The sequence below is a fragment of the Botryllus schlosseri genome, chromosome 6 (assembly GCF_051294905.1).
Source record: "Botryllus schlosseri isolate E-star chromosome 6, Bs_hap1, whole genome shotgun sequence".
Classification (NCBI taxonomy): domain Eukaryota; kingdom Metazoa; phylum Chordata; class Ascidiacea; order Stolidobranchia; family Styelidae; genus Botryllus; species Botryllus schlosseri.
In genome coordinates, this window is record NC_137241.1 from 29,462,647 (window position 1) to 29,480,417 (window position 17,771).

Consider the following 17,771-nt stretch of genomic DNA (forward strand, 5'->3'; position numbering starts at 1 on the left):
TGCTGATACTTCATCAAACCGTGACCGCCGTAACTGTTGGACGTGATATCAATGGTCCAACTATAGATAACTAACCTACGGTCCTATAGTCCAACAATAATATCTTACACCAGAAGCCATAAAGTCACACTAAATGCGACTCTATATTATATTATACTGAACTGACAGTTTGCGGTCGTGGCAGGATATAGCGGTTAACGCTGTGTTGCGTTCTGTTTTATACCTAGTTGTCAGGCGAAATGGAGCCGAGAAAAAAGCTGGGAGGTTTCCAATTTTGGCAGGAGTCGTTGGGAAGTCCTAAACTAATGGTCGCGCCCATGGTAGATCAAAGCGAGCTCGCGTGGAGGATGCTGTCTCGAAAATACGGCGCCCAGCTGTGCTACACTCCAATGTACCACGCGTCCGTTTTTCTCAACGACGAGAAATACAGAAAAGACGCCCTCGCTTCGTGTCCCGCGGACCGTCCTTTGATCGTTCAATTTTGCGCCAACAACCCGGAAACTCTACTGAAGGCAAGCTTGATAGCTCAAGACTATTGCGACGCCATCGATCTTAACTTGGGATGTCCACAGGCCATCGCGAAACGCGGACATTACGGAGCATTTCTGCAAGAAGATTGGGACTTGATTAAAAAAATGGTAAGCCTGTGTCATGAGAAATTATCGGTTCCAATAACTTGTAAAATTCGAGTCTTTAAAAGTTTGGAAAAGACTGTACAATACGCGAAAATGCTGCAAGATGCAGGTTGCCAGATTTTAACGGTTCACGGACGAACCAGAGAGCAGAAAGGGCCGATGACAGGCCTGGCTAACTGGGATTATATCAAAGCTATCAAAAATGAGTTGACTATTCCTGTGTTTGCAAATGGCAACATACAATACTGCGATGATGTAGATCGCTGTTTGAAAGAAACCGGTGTTGACGGTGTCATGACTGCTGAAGGAAACTTACATAATCCAATGATTTTTGTTAACGAGTCCCCTGACGTTTGTGAAATCTCGTTGGAATATCTGGGTTTCGTCGAAAAGTATCCACCGTGCGCTATGTCCGCTATCAGAGGACATATTTTCAAGATCTGCGTTCATAGCCTACAAAAACACACTCGAATTCGAGAACTTCTCGGAAATAGCAAGACTTTCCTCGATATAAAAGATGCGGTTCTACAATTGCAAAAAATTTGTTCCACAGAATGCCAAAGTGACTCTCAATTTGTCGACGAGACATTGCCTATGCCTCACTGGATTTGCCAACCGTATGTCAGGCCACCTATTCGTGAGAAAGACACAAAAGGACAGAAACGTCCGTCTGATATGTTATTGGGTGACGAAAATTCTCTTAAACTATCCAATAATAAATTGAAAAAATTGTCTAAAAAACACGGCGAATTGCTCAATGTAAAAACGGCTACAAAAGAACAAATCGAAAAGATATTAGCCCTAGAAAATTCGAGGACCAAACCGGTTTTTCAAATGTGCCTGAAATGCTCTAATCCGCGAGGCGATTCTTGTGTTTTTTCATACTGTAAAACATGCTGTAAGTTACGAGGGACGGAACTGTCTGTACGGTGCCCGAAACATGAGAGAAAAAAAGCCTCCTCACACAGACACAGTAATAGAGAAGTGTCTCTCGTGTAACTGCGTTTTACCTTTATGCCTTACTTTACCATGCATTATGTAGTCTGGGCAAATTAGAGTACCCGGGTGATGATAGTGGACCTAATAATATGTTTTATTTGTCTTATGTCTACTCATCGCCATTGTTGATTGATGTACCAGAGAGTGTTTATTTAATACTGTACTAGAAGAGAACTCTTGGATTGGAGGTAATTGTTGTTTTTGGCACAAACTAGGTTTAGGTTTGATAGTTTTCATAGACCTGCCTTGGAGTCGACTTTTATCAAAATACCCCAATCTAGTGTGTGCCAACAAAAGGAGTTTGTGTATAATATATAAATACTACGTCAAGCTTACGACATCTATTTGTCCCCATTATTCGAAATTTCATGCCGGTAATGTCATCATGTCATATTTGGTAATACGATTGTTCTTATCAAATTTCGACTTGTTGCTGCCGATCACCCCAGACGAGTGTCTGAGAATATACAGGTTTATTGCAATACTGGTATATTATTCGATTGAATGGTGAATCAATCCGTGATTGTATGATGACCATTGCTTGAATGTTCATTAAGGCTGTTCAAAAATAAGTTTTTTTTCCTGGATTCTGGGGATTGAATGATTAAATTGTTAGATTGCCTAAAAAACTCTGCACACTGTATTTATTTCGATTCCAACTGGAAAATGTGAATACACAAGAGTTCAAAAATTTTGAATTATAGAAAAATCTGCAAAATTTTATTATTAACCCGATGAAATTGTTGAGTTGTATACAAGAACGATGCAAAACGAATTTGACGCAATCGCAAAAGTTTTACGCGAATAATTTTGGGATTACCCACCGCCAATCCTATTTTTGCAAAGCCAAAATTTCCAATCACAATAACTTTGCTTCTTCCGGTTGGAAGTGACAAAAATTGTCAAGCATCGTTCTTTTAGGCAATTTAATAATTTCATGGGTTTGACAGTAATGTTTGAAAAATTATTCATTTATTTTTTATAATAAAGTCGAAACATTCAAACTCCTGTACCTTGACATCAAGTAATTGGAATTGATCCAAATTTAGTGTGCAATGTCTTTTAGGTAACCTAACAATTTAATCAGTGAATCGCTGCAATCTGGAACAAACAGTTGCTTTGAACAACCCTTATGTTCATGCTTTGCTAATGATCTCGGTTTGTCACCCTCCTTCTGTCATCCATTTCATGCTAGAAATACAGAATGTCAACAACACAAAAATTAGTGTTAATCGGTGTTACTTTGCTGTTTTAACCAGATGAAATAATTCTCCACTGTGATTAATTACTGCACTAATGGATAGTGCAACGTTAAGATGCTGTCGTTTGCGAAAGCGACGTATCATGTATTACGTTTATATTATTATCGGATTATGGACTATACTTCTGTGTATCGGTCATGCCTTCGTTGGTAGGCCTAATAAACAGGTGGCGGTCAAGGTGGAATATCATGCCACAAAGGACATGTTTGATAAATGGTACAGGTAAGGCCTATTGTGTAAGTAAGGGTTGTTCAAAAATAGATATTTTCACCAAATTTGCTATTGTTGATCGAAAGTTTTGGATTTGAACTAATGGTATAGACCAGGATCGGGCAACTTCTCCGGTCACCGGGCCAGGTATGGGAAAATGAAGTAGCTACTTGACGGGCCGGATTACAGAATCTATGAATAAATTGCGTATTCATCCACCCAAGTTTGAAGCATAGACAGTATTTAATGAATATATCAACCTAATGGGCTTCAATAGCTGTTGAAGTCAATCAGACATCTGCGGTCGATCAAAGCTGTCAGCAAGTTCTTTGAACTGTGGCTGCATGTCGAACGTAGACTATAAACCCTTGGTAAAAATTGCACTTGAACACTGTCAGTTACATTGTTACACAGCCTTGTCAATGTTCGTGGTCGAAAATGGGTTGTAACCAATTCACAAGGCTCTGAGTCACAAGTCAATCTCACTTTTATAGTTTTGACTCGAGTCATTTTCAATTCACCACCGAGTCAAAGTCTTCGAGCTGAGGGTCGAGTCCGAGTCATAGTATTGTGACTCGAGTCCAAGTCATTGTGTTGACTGCTCAGTTGCCGGTTAAATTGTTCTTCAACGTCTCCTTTTATAACTCTGTTTGGTGATATCCACTGTATCGCATTTATAATATACTCATTTTCCTCACTTTTAGCAGTTTCTGGTCTCATTTTCAAGTACCAGTACCGATAGACAAAATCCCAATAGGGTGGTTACTTTACTATTCTTCGAAATTACAAGGAAATGTCGGTCTTGGCCGTCTGAGTCTCGAGTCCTATGACTTGGTTTGAGTCATGCGCAATGACTCGAGTCCAAGTCGAGTCAATCAATACACAGATTGACTTGAGTCGAGTCATTTCCATATATTGAGAAAATGACTCGAGTCATCAGAAAATCGTGACTCGAATGGAGCCATGACTCGAGTCATTACAACCCTGCGCAAATGTATGCAGACCCGAACAAAAGAAGTAGTTTCACCACCATCTTTCTCAGGTTGGCAAACTTGGATTCATTCTGTGATACGTAAAATTTGTCAATACTTTCAGATTAGAACTTCACAATTTCATTTTCAGAGTAGAAGCTCTCTGCGGGCCGTATGTTGCCCGCCCGTGATATAGACGATGGGTGGTAGGTAGGGCTGTTCAAAAGTAACCTTTTTTCCCGGATTCCAGCCATTCACTGATTAAATTGTCAGGTTACCCTAAAAAACGCTGCACACCAAATTTGGTTCGATTCTAACAAGTATAGGACTCCGCAGATCCAATTAAAATTTTTAATTTAATATGGAAAATTGAATTGGCTGTGCTTGTTATGAAAAACATATATTTGACTGAAACGATGTTCAATTGTTGACACGCATTTCGTTTCATCGTCTCCCAAGCAGTGTCTCTCGGTTACGGCTTTCAATTTTAGTGAAAACGAAAAAAAAAACATGTTCACACACCCATCAAGGTGCAGATAACAATAAAATATTTGTTTACAGCAAATCCTGAAAAGTTTTGTTGAAGTGTGAGCTGAATTCCAGACAACTTTCTCACGATTTGCAGCACGATTCCTTTGTTTATCATTTGATTTGAAACGAATCAAAGCATATTTTATCCAGACTTAATGGCCCAATTATCATGTGGACATTTACCCTATTCATCGGCTATGCCATGATTGGTTTCGTGGACATGTCGCATGTGCTTATTTATCAGCCTGCTGAATGTTGGACCGCTTTTAATTCGCATCTACTTGTTTGTTCTTCCAAAATTGTAGAAAGATTCCTGGCACGCCTTAGAATCTTTGGCAGCACACAGTTTGGGAATCACAGTTGTACAGGTTTGTATTGACCCACATTTGGTGTGCGGCGATTTTTAACCAACCTAACCATTTTCTCAAATAGCCAGTAAAATTTCACTGAAACTTTTATTTTTCAACAACCCAAGTGTAGGTACAAGATATTGACTTGTAGCTTACTTGAAATTTTGCTTTATCTTTCAGTCAAAAAAATACGGCTCTGGACTCGCCGGGAAAACTGATTCAATTGGCTGATGCTCCTGCAAAGGTTTGATATTGTAACTACATTGAATATATTTCGCGACACAGCACCAATTTGTAGTGACAGCTGGTGCTGGTCATTAGGCAGCCGTTGAGAAGATACATCTTGAGATTTCGAAAACCACCGGCCATTGACTGGGTGGCCATTGACTGCTAAATATATGTGGCCTGCTACTTGAGTACTTTTCAGACATTTGTATACTACTTGAAATTGAATACAAATTTAGGACATTACTCTTAGTTCTACTTGATTAAAAGACTTACAACTAGAACTACTCACTTTTGAAATCTCGCCACTACAACTACTTGCTTTTCAAAACTCGCAACTAGAACTAGGGCTACTCACTTTCAAAATCCAGAACTAGACCTACTTGAAAAACCAGTAGTTCAACCGCTACTATGATCACGCCCCTGATTGATTCTTATGCTTGACAGAATATTGTTACGCAGGATAAAAAGCTGGAAGATATTACATTTTTCTACAACCCGGCAAATCCGGCGACTCTCAATAAAGTCGCTGCAGTTTTGGGGGCTTTCGCTTTTGGAGACGATCCGAAAATCCCAAATCTCGATTGTATGAGCATCATGCAAGGGAATCAGAATGCTATTGATCATGGAAAATTAGCAAGTTTGCAACTTAAATCGAAGGTAAATATCAATGCAATTTGCATGTTCTGCTGCAGACAATTTCCTGGATTCCAGGCAGGGCTGTAACCAAGTCACAAGGTTCTGAGTCACGTGTCAATCTTACTTTTATAGTTTTGGCTCGAGTCAAGTCGAGTCATCTCGTATGTTTTTCTGCTCAGCACTTTGAGAAAGAAAGGGAAGTTATTCTGCCCTCATCAGAATCACTGGTGGAGTTGTCTAAAGATTGCACGAAATTTCGTAAAGTTAGAAGATACATCACCCTTCCTCTCAGCAAAGAAGAGGCGGCATTCCCTATTGCGTATATCATCACAATTCACAAGTAAGTGTCCAGGGTTGTAATGACTCGAGGCGCGACTCAATTCGAGTCGCATTTTTGTAGACTTGACTTGACTCGAGTCATTTTCTTAAAAATGGAAAATGACTCGGCTCAACTTGAGAGCACTTGTGTATTAACTCGACTTGTACCAAGTGACGTTTTTGAAGTATAGAATTTTGGATCTGGAAAATATAGTATTCACGGTGGCAGATTCTTTACCAGATCTACCCACCGTAAATAATATGATTTGAAATCTTAAATTTTAAACACAGGGGTAGTCAGTGAAATTTGAAAAATCATCTCAACTTATGGTTGATTCGCCAACAAATATAGATAGTATATCTGGCATTGTTCGAGTTACTGGAATGTTTCCTGTACTGCTTATCAAAGCGTATCGGTATTGCTCTATTTGTGTTGAAGTAGCCTATACAAAATGATAATAGGCACTCTTGATGAGCATTGTCGGGCTGACAACTAGGGAATGATTTTGTATGTGTAGATATACTTGATAAACTTGTGTATACAACTGAGGTTATGCCGCCTTCGCGTTGAAACAGGGACCTGGAAATGTTTGAAAGATTGCTTCGGACCATCTACCATCCACAAAATCTGTACTGTGTACATATTGATTTGAAATCTGACGGCGCATTCAAGCAATCGGTGAAAGGGATCTTGGATTGTTTCGATAATGTTTTTATGGCTTCGAATTTAACGTCGGTACGGTACACTCACTACAGCCGTGTACAAGCGGATATCAATTGCATGGGGGATCTTGTAAAAAGGTGATTTTTTTCACAGCCTGTAATTAGATTAGAATTAGAATTACTGAAATCACAAAAACATGATATTAATTGATATTTTGAAATCGAAATGAAATGCAACAAAAATCACGTTGAGTTCATATCAACAGTTCATTCTCTTGAGCACGAGAATGGTAAATGTCTGTACAGCAAGCTTGGCTGGTTTCGGACTATACAGTTCTTCTGAAGCATTGTTAGGAAGACCAGAAAGAATATTAGATTTAAAACGAAAAACTTTGCACAAATGGGAGTAGAATTCCAATTTAGCTTAGAATTGGTCTTGAACAATCAGAAGGATACGTTGTCCAGTTATAAATGGACGTATCTATTACAATATAGGCTAATGATATTATAAAGGGCTAACCAGGTTACCTTATTCTTGGACAAAAAAAGAGCACACTTTTTAGAAATTCTGAATAATAAGTTTTCGACCTATAATACTGTGTGGGCTAGAAAATAAATAAAAGGTAATCACTTCAGCTTGACTCGATAATGCGTGGTGTTGACTAAAAAATAAATAAAAAGAAGGTCATCACTTCGACTACCGATTCATTACAAAACTCTGACACGTCCTATGTGTTGGGGTCTCGTTTTTGATCGCATTTAATACTTTTTCTAGAAAAAGAGGACATTTGGGCGTCCTCTGAGGACAGTTTCACTTTATTGAAAAAATAAAGAGGTCAAATCCTCTTGAAAGAGGATGTATGGTAACCCTAATATTATATAACAATTCTTTCCGTCAAGTTCATTCCATTTTTAGTAAGATAATTATCTTACGAGTAGTATTTTCACCCATTTTGTTGCGTCTTTTGCTTTGTTTTCAGTGCTGTTGTATGTGTTATGTTTCACTATAACTTTCTCTACCACTTTTTAGAGTAAATCAATACCCGTGGAGGTACGTGATTAATCTTTGCGGTCAGGACTTCCCGTTGAAGACAAATTTGGAAATCGTGCGAAGCTTGAAAAGTCTGCACGGTTTTAATAACTTGGAATCGGTCGTGACGCCGGAACACAAAAAGAGAAGGTATCGAATTCAAACCGATGTGTAGGTCTGGGCAAAATCGAGCATTAATTCGACTATCGAGTATGAATAACGTGGAATCACTGTGCCCAGGCTCAGTAGTAATGAGTTGTGATGAACTCAGTTTCCTGCCTGCAGATTCCAACTTCATTTTGAGCTTCCTTCCGAATTAAAGAACGACCATCAGTTAATGGTCAGGACAAGCAAGGAAAAAAGTCCGCCGCCTAACAACGTGGAGATCTTCGCCGGGTCCGCGTATTATATTTTCAAGAGACAGGCGATTGAATATATTATGACAGGTGAAGATTTAACGAGGTGTGCTTTTGCACGAGAACGTAATCTGGGCAAAGCGTCCAAAGTCCGGAGCATTTAGGCAATCGCGGTGCGCAAGAAAAATATATGTACGAATCACTGGTAATTTGAATTGCGGATTCAATGTCCAATATTTCTCAACTCGCACACTCAAATGATGTAAAAAGCTCTTCTGAACGCTACCTGGTGACGATTACCCCTGACGAGGGTCTGCCGAAAATATTCGGGTTTATTTCAATATGAATAGACTATTCAATCGTATATTGAAGTTCTGCACCTCCAAGAAGATCTTCAAATCTTTCATTTTGAGACATTGGCGGAACTTATAACTACTTATATATATATCACACACGCAAATTGTCAATACGAGGATGCTTATCTGGTCTGCTATTGAATAGACTCTTGGCGATGCAAAACTTGAATGTACAGCTGAATAATATATTTATATCGCTATAAACGCAAATGTTGACAACAGGGCTGTAACCAAGTCTCAAGTCAACCTTACCTTTGTAGTTTTGACTCGAGTCAAATCGAGTCATTGTCATTTCACCACCGAGTCTCAAGTCATATGCGCAATGACTCGAGTACAAGTCGAGTCAATACACAAGTTGACTCGAGTCAAGTCGAGGCATTTTCAGTATTGATGACATTTGGCTAGAGTCGAGACTCGATTACAAGCCGGATTATAGATATGAATATATTATTCAACTGTAGGCCTATATTACTGTTAACCAGGACTGTAGCCAAGTAACAAGGCACCGAGTCACAAGTCAATCCCACTTTTATAATTTTGACTCGCGTGAAGTCAAGTCATTTTCAATTCACCACTGAGTCAAATCCGAGTCCAAGTCATCGAGCAGAGAGTCGAGTCCGAGTTATGGTAATCTGACTCGAGTCCAAATCATTACGTTGACTGCTAAGTTTCCAGTTGAAGTCTTGTTAAACCCTCTATTTATAACTATGTTTCGTAATATCAAATGGTTCGCATTTATAATAGACTAATTTTCCTCACTTTTAGCAGTTTCTGGTCTCGTTTTCATGTAGCAGTACCTATAGACGAAATCATAATAGGGTGGTTGCTTGAATATTCTCCTAAATTACAATGAAATGTCGGTCTTGGCCGTCTGAGTCTCGAGTCATATGACTATCTTTGATTCATGCGCAATGACTCGAGTCCAAGTCGAGTCAATACGCAGATTGACTCGAGTCAAGCCGAGTCGTCAGAAAATCGTGAGTCGAGTCATGACACGAGTCATTACAAACCTAATGGCTAAAAATCGTGATTATTAATTTCCGTTTTCAGACCCGTTCATCCAAACCTTTCTGAAATGGTGCGAAGACACATACTCGCCCGACGAACTGTTATGGGCCACCATACAACGTATGTTTCCGCAAGTACCGGGCAGCTTACCGCCGCACGAGAAATACGACTTGAACGAACTTCAATCCGTAACGAGACTCGTAAAATGGGGCGGGCTGGACAAAAAAGTTTACCCGAAATGCGACGGGAAATTTGTGCGTGGCGTGTGCGTTTACGGCTGCGGCGATTTGGCGTGGTTGGTCAATCAGAAACATTTGTTCGCCAACAAATTCGATCCTTCCATCGACTTTATGGCGATTTACTGCCTCGAAAATTGGCTGCGAAACAGAACTTTGGAGCATAGCTACAGTTATTTAACTCGAGGATATTTATAGAGCTGCGTTTACCAGGCAACTAGATAATGGTAGTTTTTTATGCTTTCATCATAATTCTTATTCTGAATTTCTGAAAATGCCACGCTTGCTGCACAGGCATTTGCCATTCTCGTGCTTATGAAATTGAACTATGAACTTGATATTTGTTGTATTTCTTTCAAACTTGGGACTGGAATTTAGTTTCCAGGTTTTCGCGAATTATGCATTTCTAATCTAATTTGAAAGAGCGGAAAATTTTTGTACTTTTCCGGCTCTGTCTGAATAGATTTTTTGTGAAATACTACACAATTATGTTTTATTTTGTGTGGTTCTTGACTTTTCATCCTTAATATCAAAGCTTTGTGAATTATGTATTTCAAATCTAATTTGGAAGAGCGGAAAATTTTCAACTTTTCCTGCTCTGCGCGGGTAGATTTTCTGTGAAATACTACACAATTATTATTTTGTGGCGTTCTTGAAACTTAATTCTTTTGTGACTTACAATGCAAAATGATGGGCGTCACTACAAGGACTTTATTTTGTCCATATCACACTGTGCTTCGTGATGTGCTGCAATCGATTTTCATGATGTAAGCATTCCGTTGGTTGTGGCGATGTAAATCGATGTCCCGAGAGCATGGATATACTGTTCTGCGATCTTTGCAGTTCTTGGATGTCAATTTCGCACATTCCATTACATGGAGATTGCAAGTTTTGCCACTGTAATGAGCTTAGCACACGTTGTGGCTATTCTTGTATGTTATTACGGTTGTTCTCATTCGCATTTCAGTTCCATTGGCATTTCATGGCCGTCGACATCTGTGAGATCATGTATTATATACCGATATTCCGATTATTATTTCCTTCTATGCCATGCAAACCGTGGTATGACGCAGTGACAATCAATTGCCCCTAGTTTGACAACAGGGACACCGATTGAAGTCTAAATTTTTTTTAACCCGAGTTAACTTTGTTGGTGGTTTTATCCTAGTAACGAGGTTCCGAGTCACAAGTCAATGTCACTCATAGTTTTCGAGTCAAGTCGAGTCATTTTCAATTGATCACCAAGTCCAAATCAGTAAGTAGAGGGTCGAGTCATAGTGTTGTGACTTGAGTCTAAATCGTTATGTTCACTATTCAGTTTTCAGTTCAATCCAGCTTGAACCACTTTTTCAATTCTGCTCGAGTTATATAGAATGGCTCGCATTTATAATATCGTAATTTTCCTCAGTCCTAACAGTTTCTGGCCCCATTTTCCAAGTATCAAGGCTGACAAACGAAATACCAATAATGCTGTAACTGTACTATTCTTCGAAGTTACGATGAAATGTCTGACTTGACCAATGACCATCCTAGGATCGAGTCATATGACGTGGAGTCCCGCCAATTTACTGATTTTCAAGTACCAGTACCGATAGAAGAAAAATGTGATAACTTCTCTATTCTTCGAAGTTACAACGAAATGCCTCTCTTGGCTGTATCGATTCCTATGACTCGGTCATGAGCAATGACTCGAGTACAAATCGAGTTTATACAATGATGTCATTACAACCGTGGTTGGCGAGGGCTCTTGCTCCTCTAGAATATTATCGTACCCTGCCTGGCTATGTCAGTACAACGTGAGTTCTTATTCCGATTTAACAGTTCATCCCTGCTGCGTCGCTTTGTGTAATTTACACTATGTTGTTCAGTCAATTTTACGATCTGAAAATGTAGTCTTATAGCTTTATATTGTCTGTTCCGACTGCGGAAAGGAAAATGTCTGCGTGATTATGATGTGAACAGCAAGAGAATACAATGTGTGGGTTAACTTGTGGGCTGTGGGAAAAGAGAGCATCGGTTTCGTGGGGAATAATAATTCTTGCAGCGATGAGGAAATGTATCATATGATAGAAACGGATATCATGATGATTTCACTTATGGCTCGTACCAACGCCTGTCCTTGAATCTTAGGTAAACCATAACCATTGACAAGAAATAGCTTCTAAAAAAAAGGCCGACGAAAAAAGAACAACAGCGAAACGGACAGTCACATCAGGCAGTAGGTCGAGGTGGATGCCAGTTGAAGATCGAGACCTCAACTGGTTGGTCGTTCGGCATCCCCCTATCTGTTCATTACATGGCATTGTATGTGTGTCTTGGGTAGATGGGAATACAATCTGATTATTGTTGATTGAATGCTACTAATTCCGTGCACTCAATGTACAACAGAACGCATAGAACTCGTGATGTATTGAACAGAAGGAGAATGTCAATAGTAATCGTCAGATTATTTTTTTAAGTACGTTCTTAATGTTCACTAGGTTTATTTGTCGCCGCAAGGGTAAGAACGGCGACGCGGAGGAAGGAGGAGCCCATGGATAAACCTCCGGGTGAACCTGCGGATCGCAATATTCGTAAGATTATATTTTTATCTGCCCAAGGCACGTACACAATGTACAATGCGATGTAATGAACAGATAGGGGGATGCCGAACGACCGACCAGTTGGGGTCTATTAAACTGGCATCCACCTCTACCTAGTGCCCGATGTCAGAGTCTTCTTCGATGTTAATCTTTCTTCATCGGTCCTGAAAGTTTAAATATGATGTATTTGTAGGCCCAAAGCAGCTGTTTGATCGTTAAGATCTTTTTTTTTTTATTTCTGTGCCAAACAATTCAATTTTCAATTCAACTTATTATTAACAATTCCATCATTTCAATAAAACACAAGACTGCGATACAACTAAAAGATAGGAAGGTGTCAAAACGACTTGTATTAGTCTTTAAATCAGACACACACCTGGCCTATAGGTGATGTCAAAAGAAGGCATGCACTGCACACTGATTGAAGGTAAAAGAAGATAATAATGACAGGCGACAAAAAGAGGTGGCATGTGTCGGAATGCGTGATCGAAATGTCAGGTCGTGGTCAGGTAAAGTTGAGGGCTGACTGGTATTGAAGAATTATAAATGGTCAGGCGACAAAAAGGGGTGGTGATCGATATGCTCCTTAAATAAAAACGCTTCGTGTCTCCTCCTTTCCAATGTACTAGTAGACTGGAAATGCGAGTACGACAATGCCTACATGTGATAAATCCATGAAATCTTGTAAACTGGAAGCAATATCATGTTCACCACTGACCCACTGCAAAAACTTCAACATCGGATCCTCCGTATCATTGCCAAAGCCCCACGGGGGAAAGGAAAGGACGTAGTTTATTTTTGTCCTTGATGTTTTTGGGGCATATACGCCGATTCACCGAGCTACCGAGCGAGTTAGTGTAATGGTTATGCGTCCGGCTTCTCGAGCGGTAGGACGTGGGTTCGATCCCCGGCCGGGTCACACCAAGACTCGAAAAATGGTATCCGCAGCTATCCTGCTAGGCGCTCAGCAAACATGGATAGCATGGAGGAGAAAAAAAACGGGGGCGCAGACTAGATGACCTCATGGGGCCGTATCGCAACTCCGTCGCCAAAGCATCTCGACGGTGCAGGCGAGAAAGAATATCATCTCTCTCTCTCTCTCATGATACACATACACACGTTCTGCGCATATGCATACCATGAGTGCATGATGTGCATATGCCGCTGAACAAGGAAGTGCAGATATAGCCTTTTACGGCTTTCTAAGTCGTGCACCACCAGCGCCAAGCAGGGAAGCCATGGATACCAATGTTTACTAATCAGGTCTTTGGTCTGACCCGGCCGGGCCTGGATGCGCAACTGACAAATCGCTTCTCAAATATGATTTGGAATTCTAAACATAGAAGATATGAGGAAGCTAGAAATTGCCAAGATCAGTTCCACTGCGGTCAATGTCCCTCAAATTTCAACGACTACTCCTCCTCGGAGTCAAAAGCGCACAAGTAGGCTACAACACACGCGCGTCAACGAAAACCAACTACCATATGGTCAGGACGGAATACAAGAAAACGCATTGCTCTATCAAATATGCCGGACCCCAATTGTGGAACAGCATCTCGCCGGCTATCATCATCATCATCATTGGTTTATTAGCAATTTTATCAGTTCAATACACCACAAAAATGCGATACAATGAATAGACAGGAAGATGTCTATGAAATCAGACACCCACCTTGGCCTAGGGCCTAGGCGATGTAAAGAGGAGGCATGCACAGTGAATGAAAGTAAAGAAGACAGTATAGAAAAAGAAAGCGACAAGAATAGGGCGGCATATCATGGGAAGCGAGATCGATAGGTCAGTCGTGGTCCGGTAATCTTGAGGCGATCCGACAGTCGTCGAGAATGACGGCATTCAAGACGAAATACAAGCAATTTCTTCTAAATGAATACTAGCCAGCCTTCCGTACTACCGGATCACGACCTATCATCGACCTCGCCCTCCGCAACATGCCACCTCATTTTGTCGCTTGCGTCTTATAATCTCTGCATTACTTTTCATTCAGTGTGCATGCCTCTTTTTTACTTCGCCTATCAATCAATCAATCAATCAATCAATCAATCAATCAATCAGGTTTAATAATATTTTCATCGTTTCAAAACATCACAAGACTGCGATACAATGAAAAGATAGGAAGGTGCCGAAACAACTTGGAGTAGCCTTTAAGATCAGACACCCAACTTAGCCCAGGCGAAGTTAATAAGAGGCATGCACAGTAAGCACACTGAATGAAAAGTAATGCAGAGAAGAAGTTGTTTCGACACCGTCCTATCTTTTCATTATATCGCAGTCTTGTGATGTTTTGAAATGACAAAATATTATTAAACTGATTGATTGACCAATGACCAGTGACCACCGAAATGATTTGTCACGCATGAAATGCTTACAGTTGCCATAGTTACAACAGCTGTATGGGAAAGCACCAATCGTAGGTAGAAAACTGGAAGCTAAAAATCCATCTAAAAGATAAGAACGAGTTATTCTGGAATATCCAATGAATGTATCGCGTACCTTTCGATTACCGATTAGCTATCGTTCAATCCTACAACTTAGGAGCGTTTCCGTAGTGTTATAATTCTACCGTGTGCTGAAATATTAAATACCATAATAAACAAATGAATGAGTGAGAATGACTATTCCGTACCGTACTCGTGGAACTTTGCATTTATTCATAGGTTAAATACTGGTAGCGTACTATATCTCTACTGATAACAGGTATGGTTCTTCAAATTAATTTCTGGTTCATTTCTTGTATTGGATTGGATACCGGTACATCATATGTCAATTGTCCGAGCCTCACCTGATAAATTTAAAATTTGATTGGTTTCAATGGAGTTCTCCATTTTAAATATATTTGTACGCTCCATACAATTTTCATAATTAATTCGATAAAAAATGAACGTAAATTCGATGAATTCTATAAATTCTACAGCCATCTCACCTCAGTTTACGAGCAGTGATGAAAAACATGTTGAAAAGAAACATGCATACTCGATTAGAGTACCGAAATAATAATCGAAAATGCGCCAGCAGCAACTAATTGTATGAGTTGGTATGCGATGTATTGAAGAAATTGATGGATGAAAATTATGATCCAGCCTTATGTATGATTACTTTATGCAATTTTTGTGCTATTATTATGCCTATTTTTCAATTAACGTAGAACTTAATTTTCAATGTTCATGCCATTACTAATATTTTTGTGCCCACCTTAACCGAATCTCCTAAAAGAGTTACGTCCTCCCGACTATTATAATTACAACCTACACAGCTTTTCATTGCCCTAGGAAAGTGCTTCAAATCTTTGCAAATTTATTAAGCCGCTATTACAACAGCTAGACCATTACTGAATCCAAATTTCAATTTATGGATTTGTACATCATAATTTAGGCTTTGTAGCATCTGTATTTGTCGACAGCAGTTAATCAGTACTTGTTCAATAGCCAGTGTGTGTGACAATTGGTATTAAAGATTATTAAGTAAAATAAATAAATATGAATGTTTTGTGTTCACATATTTTTATTACATTTTATGTCGAGGTGTGTGAGGTGTAAATTCCAAAAGGTTTTAAAGTGAGTCGATTATTTGAGTATTGTCATTATCGCGACATAACAGTATGAATGTGGAAAGTTCATACGTATACCTTTTATGCGACCACAAAGAATATGCCAGTATTAAAGATTATTTGGTATATTTTGACCATACCTAATACATTGCACTTTGTGTCAATGCTGTAGTTTGATCAAGACTTCACAGATAGGTCATTTCCATTAACATGTGTAACTTTGTTTCGTATGCTGCGATACGACCAATCGAGGTTCACAGTCTTTCACAGTGGAAAATAGTATCGAAACTATAATTCTTGTTGATAAATTCACTCTTAGTGGTAAGGAACGTAGGCCTATCATTTCATTACTCGAAAATCATCTCTCATTACTCGACTCGAAGCATAGTGCCAGCCTTAGTCGCAAGTGAAAAATATTGCAGAGCACTGCCCTAGAAGATTAATCTATAGATCAGCATAGTGACAGATCCTACCATATACATACCGTTTGATCAATTTACAGAAAGATGTGCACGTAACATAATAATAGAATCGAGAACTATGACGACCGAACTGCCAAAAGTAACATCCAGCGGTTCCATCCAGTTTCATGGAAATTTTTCAGCCCACGACGTCAGCCAAGAACACAGCGTGTCGCCGTCAAATCAGCAATTTCCTTCAAGATCACAAAGCCGAGCCAGCCGTTTGAGTCGTCTCAGTTCCACAGCGTCGAGCATCGGCCAGTCTCGTCACATCGAGAATTGGCTCAATCAAAAGTCGTTACGTCAGCTTCAAGCGAAACACAGCCTCGAAGATTTTGAGTCGCGGCAACTCTACACGACGGTTTTAAGAAACGAGGAGAATTTCGTTCACGGCATCAACGAATTTTTACTGGAAAACGATCTCTTGAATTTACGTCGCAGAGAGCTTTTGCACAAAGAATGGCACGAAAACGTTTACGTTCCCACGAGGAAAATGGTGGAAGATTCGTTCGAAAAGAAATTCGCGTTTTTAAATCAAAGAAAACGCGAAGAATATGAGAGATATTTGGAATTTAAAAACAAAAAAGGTCACGTTTTTCTCGATGTTATCACAAAAGAAGAGTATGATCCACTATGTTTACTGGATCATGAAGGAAGAACGAATATAAAAGCCTGCACTCGCCGACTCTCAGACCCTCTCCTAGCTCAAGAACGGCAAAGAATCAACGAACAACGCACTATCTACCGATGTGAAACAGGAGAAATCCTATCCGACGATGAAATCAAAAAACGATGGCTGCCGCCGTCACCATTGAAACCGTTAGGTCGAGAAGGAACGACATGTCTCACATGGATTGATATGCCGTTGAAATTAATCGAAAGCAAAGTCCACGATAGGAGCTTAAAAAGAATGCGCGGCAACTCAAACATTTCCACGATCGATTTTACAGACTTGTGGGATCCGAATGCAGATTCTAAGTTTTCCTTGAAAGAAAATAGCGAAACCGTACTGCCTCGTTCTGATGACGCTCTAGCAACAAAAGAAGAATCATCAGAGGATGTGACACAAACTTGAACTGGTTTTGTACTGCGATTATGTTAGTTACGTGTACGATTCTTTCTTTGCGATCATCAGCGGAAGTATTTCTTGAAGTTAATAAAAGGACATAAACAACATTTTCGGTTCAAACCAAACAAAGCATGTGTGTTATATGTATTTTAATCTTCCTTCTTTGTCATAATTCTATACCGTACAACTGAGTAATGTATTTGCAATGATATAAACCTGAGTATCTTCGGCTGACACTTGTGATAGGTAATCGTCAGTGACTAGTAGAGAATTGGAAAGAACATTGTACATCAACAATCGTAATCCA

General features: G+C 39.7%; 4 protein-coding genes across 4 annotated transcripts in view; 3 read left to right on the plus strand and 1 right to left on the minus strand.

Moving 5' to 3' along the window:
* The window catches only part of LOC145440646 (proline-, glutamic acid- and leucine-rich protein 1-like), a 225,957-nt gene that overhangs the window by 32,743 nt on the left and 175,443 nt on the right, over positions 1 to 17,771 (minus strand). The window lies entirely within an intron of this gene.
* On the plus strand, positions 129 to 2,902 carry LOC145440667 (tRNA-dihydrouridine(16/17) synthase [NAD(P)(+)]-like). Its single transcript, XM_080318384.1, has one exon. It carries the CDS (start codon positions 240 to 242, stop codon positions 1,632 to 1,634), a length of 1,395 nt encoding a protein of 464 aa, XP_080174510.1. The 5' UTR covers positions 129 to 239; the 3' UTR covers positions 1,635 to 2,902.
* Positions 2,931 to 11,776, plus strand: LOC145440657 (beta-1,3-galactosyl-O-glycosyl-glycoprotein beta-1,6-N-acetylglucosaminyltransferase-like). Its single transcript, XM_080318364.1, has 8 exons — positions 2,931 to 3,118; positions 5,139 to 5,202; positions 5,646 to 5,843; positions 6,002 to 6,162; positions 6,717 to 6,941; positions 7,834 to 7,983; positions 8,119 to 8,279; positions 9,596 to 11,776. The coding sequence occupies exons 1-8, from the start codon at positions 2,931 to 2,933 to the stop codon at positions 9,985 to 9,987; spliced, it is 1,539 nt and encodes a 512-aa protein (XP_080174490.1). The 3' UTR covers positions 9,988 to 11,776.
* LOC145442053 (protein FAM228B-like) lies at positions 16,405 to 17,571 on the plus strand. The gene has a single exon (XM_080320046.1). It carries the CDS (start codon positions 16,475 to 16,477, stop codon positions 17,468 to 17,470), a length of 996 nt encoding a protein of 331 aa, XP_080176172.1. The 5' UTR covers positions 16,405 to 16,474; the 3' UTR covers positions 17,471 to 17,571.